The 7,814-nt window shown below is 33.9% G+C and overlaps 1 protein-coding gene across 1 annotated transcript; it reads right to left on the bottom strand.

The window, feature by feature from the left end:
• Nucleotides 1–3,206: 3,206 nt before the first annotated feature.
• On the bottom strand, nt 3,207–7,246 carry LOC100161705 (SCAN domain-containing protein 3-like). Its single transcript, XM_029491455.1, has one exon. It carries the CDS (start codon nt 4,768–4,770, stop codon nt 3,277–3,279), a length of 1,494 nt encoding a protein of 497 aa, XP_029347315.1. The 5' UTR covers nt 4,771–7,246; the 3' UTR covers nt 3,207–3,276.
• Between the last annotated feature and the right edge of the window lie 568 nt (nt 7,247–7,814).

Consider the following 7,814-nt stretch of genomic DNA (forward strand, 5'->3'; position numbering starts at 1 on the left):
TTATCATAGGTTTGTTCTTTATTATCTTAAATAATAATATTTTAAAGGTAATTGATTAAATAATAATACAAAATATATAAATAATTATTAAATCTATGGTAAGAAAAATTATGATTTGATCACGTGCATTTTGATAAAAATGCAGAATGATGCAGCGTCCCGTGCGTGCCTCTTCAAAATGAGAGTAGGGGTACGCTAAAATTTCTGAAAAATTAGTTGGGGTACTCCGTCCCCCTGCGTCCTCCCCGAAGTCGAGCACTGTGCCTACCAAAAAAAATCCTAGATCAGTCTACCACTGTCTATTACAAAAATACCTAGGTCAGTCTTTCACTGCCTTTACAAAAATTACATATGTTTCCTAACAAGCTTGTTTTTATTTATTTTTATTCAAATATTACACCTTCACCAATAATATTTAAAAATTAACGCTGGTTTTAAAAACTAAAAACCATCGTGAGACGTGCACTCCAAAGCTCTAATCTTATTTATAATATATTTATATTCAACTTAATTAGTCAATTCACAATACTGCGGCTCCAACTGCTTGGGCCATTCTGTCTATTTGTCTGTCTCTGCTTGCCTGTCTCGTTCTTTCTCTCCGGAGTTGTCAAGGGTGATCGGTCCTCGACTGTGACTCGTGTGAGCTGCTTCCGTGGAAAGTACGACGTTGAAAGTAGCCGTTGCGCCGGAACTGGACTTCCAAAGTTGAATTGACTGGTCGAATCGTACCCAGAAGTTGATATCCGCCGCTTGACTGCTCGACTCGCCTCTAACTCCTAGAAAGTTCCGTACTCGACTGCGCCAGTGAAATATACTCGTAGGTTGGGGTGGTCAGAGTAATATTCTGATCAAGGACCAGAACCGGAACCGATAAGAACCGGTTCTGGAACCGGTTAACCTTAAAAATTTAGGAACCGGAACTGGAACCGGAACCTCTATTTCCAAAAATGAAAAACCGTAACCGTAACCGTAACCTTATTTATAAAAAGGTTATTTAGGTTAGGGTAGCCTAGTTATTTGGACTAGTAAAAGTAATACTATAGAAATGACTATCTTGTTTGTCCGTTTGCATGTTCAGAAAAATAAAAGTAAAATCTTTTAATGTTTTTTTTTATTTTGTGTTATGACTAGTAATTCGTCGACGTAGAATCAGAGTGTCGTATCAACACTATCAACCAATTGATTATTAATAGAAATATACCTCTAGTTGAGTGAAAATATATAGTTATAAATAATAATACGGGCATAATATAATTCAACATTGTAAAACTAAAAATAGTAGATAAGAAAATCCATTTTATATGACATTGTCGACGTGCGCCGAGCTAGCACGGTGGCAGTCAGCAATGGAGATGTTGGTATTGTGTTTTAATGTTTTTTAACTTTTCATAATACCTTCTATTTTCATGAATTAATTACAATTTAAACATGAATAAATAAATTATTTCAGACTATTTTTTTTAAAAAATCATTAATAATCCGAAATCAAAATTAACCGAAATTAACCAGTATTTTTCAAAACCGGTATTAACTGGTTCTAGAACCCTTATATTTTTTTAGAAAACCGAAACGAAACCGGAACCCTTAAACAAATTAAATTAATAACCGGAACCGTAACCTAAAGACCCTATAGGTTACAGTCCCTGATTCTGATAGCCGTTGACTATGAGTATATTCTGATTTTGCAGGAAGCAAGACCACTTGTGTTGGTGATGAAGATGTTGACAGGGTAGTTTTTAAATAAATGTAGACAGATAAAAAGATACTTTGTAGTTTATTAAAATGTTCTTCAGTAATTTTGTCTAAGTCCAAATGACAAGTTACTACACAGAGTGACGTGAAGGTGCTTGTTGTGCTCTGGAGTAGACGCATCTGAATACAGGCTGTTTTAGGCTCCCTTTTATATTCGGGTCCCTGCTCCCCCTGCCTATCGATACGCTATCTCTTCGCTAACGGATGTGGTCCAGGTGACCATCGACCTAGCCACGCTCTTGCGACATTCCTAATCTAATCTGCGTATTCACCATTATTTTCTGGTAGCTAATTTATTATCTGTGTTGTTGTGCAAAGAATCCTGGTCTATAGGTTGCGTATATATACATATATACGTATATCTACTCGTGGTTTTGGCAATCCCCATATCCTGTCAACTGATACGTGTTTTGTGTTCTCAGAAAATATAATATGGCTCACGATTACCCACTCGGTTATTTAAACTACCCGGTTAACCTTTTACTGTATTCGTATATTTGTAATTTTGATTATTGCCAAAATTGTTTAAGGAGGTCGTTTACCTACTTGCTTATTCCTAATTTAAACAATTCATATATAATGATATTTATGTGTTGTGAGTAAACGGATACTATCCGTTACATAGTCATAAGTAGCTTGGTTCAATAACGGATAGTATAGTTTCACCAATATTCCATTATGATATGTATTTTCCCTATAGTGTCGGTATAAACAAAATTGACATTTTTTCAGTGCAAATATTTTTGTAGTGCCTTTGTAAATTTTTATTTGATCTGAAATACTATAAACAAGTTCATTTAAATGAATATAAAACGGATTTGCCTCAAACGGTTCGTAATAGTTTTTATTACTTTGAAACAGTCGCAGTCTATTCTCGTAAAGCCGTACACTAGGCAAATTTCTGTTGTACAAAATGTCAACTTCTGTAGTTCGAAATTTATATGTTTTAAAATGAGTGACATGAAAGTGATACGACGACCCAAATTTTTTCACCATGGTCGATATGAACACTTCTTTTAGATACGATTTACGAACATATTGCAAATAACTTTTGCCACGTACTTGTATAAAATTGCGCCCATCACGTAATCCTCCATAGAGACCGACGCTGTCAATTTGTTGAGTTTAGCTACCAGATATTTTGTATAATACACCCTTAACTATAATTATAACTTACTCCTAAAACTATACTTATCTTTTTCATATAATTAATACAATGAATTCTCAGTTATTATCTAAATCAGTGGTTCCCAACCTTATTTATTCTATGCCCCCTTTGTAGATTTTCAAAAATTTCACGCCCCCCACATATAAATTGAAAAAATTATAATTTTTTTGTTTATTTTACATTCTACAAATAAACTATATAATATTTGGAAAGACTACTTTTTTATTGATGATAGTAATTATAAAATATAAATAATTGTAAATAATATAGTATTATAGTGGAATTATAAATTGACGTGAGTAATTAAATAAATTAGTAAAAAATCTAAATTATAGAATGTATAATAAAATTAACATTTAATGTGAAGGCTGACAACACTTTTCTTTGGACAATTTTTTAAAGTTCGGCTCGATGTTTGATAAAGAACACCTCAAGTCAGATTCGACATTCAAGCGATTTCTATGTTTGGTTTTTATAATGGCCAAGCTAGAGAACCCAGATTCACATAAATTAATCGATGAAAATTGTACAAGGACTTGTAAGGCTTCATTTGAAATTTCAGGATAAATGGGTTGGTATTTTACCCAAAACTCTTCCAAAGAGCTGCCACTGTTAAAATCAATTTTTGCGCATGAATCGTTCTTCAGCTCGATTACCTGTTCTTGAAATGTATCCGGCAATGTGTCTACGTTAGCACTGAATGGACAACTTGTTAGCGTATATTTCCAACTTTCGTTAGAAAAATCCGGAAAATATCGCATGAATTCATCAGTCAAACAATCAAGATGTTCAATCACTATACTTTTCAATCCAGCAAGACAAATAGATTTTTCCTCATCAGAGATAAGTTCGTTCAATCGACGGAAAGACGAAAAATTAGGAATCTCTTTGTTTACTCGGCGTTTCCACAGCTGTATCATTTCTAGAAATGAGTTTATAGAATCTTTGGCGGTTATAATATTCGTATTCCTCCCTTGTAATTTGAGATTTAGGTTATTAATAGTTTCAAAAATATTTACTAGGTACGCAAAGTAGAATGTGAAGTTTTCATCGGTAAAATTCTCACGAAGATTGTCCTTTCCTAATTGTAAAAGCATAATTTCCACTTCAGATTTTAATTCGTACAAACGTTCAAACATATTCCCTTTGGATAACCAACGAACCTCTGTATGGAATAATAAAACAGAATGTTCCGCGGACAGCTCTGAACAAAGAATCTTAAAAAGACGCGAGTTAAGTGCACTGCTTTTGATGGTGTTAACAACTTTTATACATACTTCAAGTAAATTTTTAAGTTCAGATGGCAGCGTTTTTGCAGCTAAAGCTTGTCGGTGTATTACACAATGAGTACCAATTATTGACGGGTTTTTATTTTTTGCTAGGCTTACAAAACCCGATCTTGACCCTAGCATTGCAGGTGCACCGTCTGTACAGACAGCTACAACATTTTTCCAAGACAAACCATTCTGATCAAAAAATATGTCAATGGCAGACAAAACGTCACTGCCTTTTGAGGTGGAATTTAAAGCCTGGGAAAATAGAAGTTCTTCTGCAATGGACTGTTCATTTATAAAACGGCAGTAAACTAATAGCTGGCAACAATTGGCCACATCAGTTGATTCATCACACTGGATTGCAAAGAATACGGAATGTTTTAATTTATGAATCAACTGATTTTTAATGTCCAAAGCTAATTCATCTATACGTCGTTTCACTGTATTATCTGAAAGAGATAATTGAGCTATTTTCCTTTTGCTTTCTTCGCCAAGTACTATTTCAACAGCTTTAAGTATGCTAGGTTTAATTAATGTTTCACCCAAGGTATGGGGTTTATTTTGGTGAGCCACCATGAAGGCGATGTGATATGAAGCTTCAACAATTTTTCATTATTCTGTTGAAACTCTCCGGTATGGTCAATTTTCATTTTACTTAAAGAATTTTTAGGTTTTCCTTTTAGCATCGGATGAGCTGTGGTTAAATGTCGTTCTATTCGACTAGGTCGGAGGGCATCGTTACTTAATACAACGTGACAAATAACACACTGAGGCTTTTGGACACCATCTTTTTCAATAAACGTAAAACCAAATTTGACATAATCATCGATATACGTTCTTATTTTTGGAGGAGCCATTACTTTGATATACGTGCACTCGCGACGACTAGGTACTACGAAACTGACGTGCACTGAGCAACTGCAAAATAAAACTAAATCGAGTCTAAAATAATCTAATAGTTTTTGCCGCCTGGCTTTTTCTTATCGTACTGATTAATTTACGGACGATGTGGCATGGTGCACTATGTCTAAACACTTGTAATCTTTATCGATTACTTTATCGACTTTAATGACCCTATATTCTATAATCTATATTCTATAACGATAACCAGTCTTTATTCATTTTTCATTTTTTCTCTTCATTTTAAATATAATAAAATTTGATAAATAAAAATTTTACTTTGTGATGACTGCTTGCGCCTCCCCAGCGATGTGTATACGCCCCCTAAGGGAATGTATGTGTCCCAATTTTGAGGGTTTTTACTTGCATATTTCCCCAAGTACTCTTCGAGGGTTCTGTGACTGCGTTCCATGCTTCCATTACTCTGCTGTTGGTATGGTGTCGTTGAGGTCCATACCACAGTCAGTCACCAGAGACTGGTTGTCCATGTTAACATATTAACTGTGTGACAAAATGCTGTGAGACTGTATTAGCTTCATGCTTTTTCATTGCTAAAGCCCAAGCGAGTTTGAGAAGTCTTGTATTAGCGTTAGGATGTAAGTGTTACTGTTCGGACGACAACACCGATAAGCCCGCGCCCTCCGTACTATCTACCGTAGTGTATACGTGTGTGCGGTGAGTCAGTCGCGGCTCCGCAATCCACCAGCTTACCAAGTGCGGCCGTTAGCTACCGTCACCTACCGTCACCTCCGTCAGAAGTTACAACCGTTATAGGACTTTGTTAAAGGCCCTACAATGTTCATAAAAATTTTCTCGAAAGGTCTCGTTGCGGTCGTTATAACCATTGGCTCTAGGATGGACTGATTTGGAGTTTTATTTACTTGGCAGGTTGGACATTTTCGGACGTACTGCTTGATCTGAGCTCTCATGCCTTGCTATTTGTACTGTTGTGATATTCTGTTGTAAGTACGGTTATTTCCTTGATGTCTTCCAATAGGATACTCGTGAAACCCTTTGATGATTTGTCTTAAGTTAACTCGTCCTTGGTGTATACTTGAATATACACAGGAGAATCACGGAAGATGAATCTCATAGTTGTTTGTACCATTTCCCACTTGAGTCTATCTAAGCCACAGCCTAAACAAGGACAATTGAGTTAGGTAACTTGAAGTTCTTTGCAACGTACCTTGAGATTCTGAAGACTTCTAAATAAGTTTTCATAAGATGATATTTTCCAATGAGTTCTTTAGTCATTAAATAGATGATGTACTGTTTTCTTCTCGTATTGAAGTGATCTCCGTGACTGAATGGTTTTGGAGTCAGAGTTCGTCAAGTCATCCATATTTGCGACTAAATTCCAAGGCAATTCCATTCTTTTGGACTCCTATATGACATTTTATTTTATTAAATTTAATATACATTTGGCAGGCTCTTTCAAATACCTTTTTTAAGATGAGATCATGTTGTTCTTTATTTTTAGCATATATAATAATGTCGTCAACATATAGAAATACACCATCAATATCAAAAAAATGTTCAGTTATCACTCTATAAAAAACTTCTGATGCACAATTTAATCCATAAGGAAGTCTAATAAATTTTTATCTACATAAAGGTGTGTTAAATGTACATATGATAGCACTTTCCTCATAAAGGGGTACCATCCAAATACCAGATGTAGCATCAAGAGTGGAAAAATAATATGAACAATTTAGTCTATATTTAACATTTTCAAGATTAAGAAGAATAAAATTTCTTGGATCTAAACATATTAGAAGCTTATTACTTTTCTTCATTACAATAACTATAGAATTTACTCAAGAAGTTGGTATATTGACTATTTCTATTACTTTCATATTAACCATTTCATTAAATTCAGACTCTAATTTATCATACATTTTAAATGGAACTCTTCTAGGAGGATCTATCTTTCGTTGAATTTTAGTGTCTATATGAATATGATAGGGAATTGGTAAACATCCTAGACCTTCAAATAAACCTTCATACTCATCCAAAATATAAATCTCTTTATCATTATTTATGACATTAATTCTAGAAATTAAATTAAGATTGTTACATGCTTCTAACTCAATTATAGTATTGCATGGAAAATCTACTATAAAAAATGCCATTAAGTAAAATTTTTGTTTATAAAAACATTTAATAGCGCTTTTACCTAGAGTGGATATCTTATTGGAGTTACAATCCATTAGTTTTACATTAGATTGTTTTTTAATACTACTGAAATAAATATTAATTTTTTTTTTAAATTCAATTGACATTATATTAGTTTTTGCACCTGTATCTAACTGACAATTCACATCCTTATTATTAAATTATAAGACAACTTGCCAAACATCATTTTTATTATTATCACGTTTATATAACTAATAAAAAGTAAATTATCATTAGTAGAATTTTTTTTAACAAGTGTCACCTGATTAACCATTTTCGTTCTACAAAATTTGGCAAAATGATTAAACAGATTACGTTTATGACATTTAATGGTTTTGGTTGGACATGAACATTTATGACTTTGACCACAAAGACTATATGTTTGACTAAAATTACTACCATTACCAAACGTTGAACCTTTTTTTCTAATTTTTGACGACTGACTTGACTGCGATGACTCACTTTAACTGTTCTTGTCTGATGACGCTTGCTGATGATTCTTATGACCACACGATCCTCGATGGCGACCTCGACTCTTAAATTTT

Source organism: Acyrthosiphon pisum, chromosome X (assembly GCF_005508785.2).
Source record: "Acyrthosiphon pisum isolate AL4f chromosome X, pea_aphid_22Mar2018_4r6ur, whole genome shotgun sequence".
Classification (NCBI taxonomy): Eukaryota; Metazoa; Arthropoda; class Insecta; order Hemiptera; family Aphididae; genus Acyrthosiphon; species Acyrthosiphon pisum.

Excerpts from the sequence above, each read along its gene's own strand:
- LOC100161705 (XM_029491455.1), bottom strand. The coding sequence starts at position 4,770 with ATGGTGGCTCACCAAAATAAACCCCATACCTTGGGTGAAACATTAATT.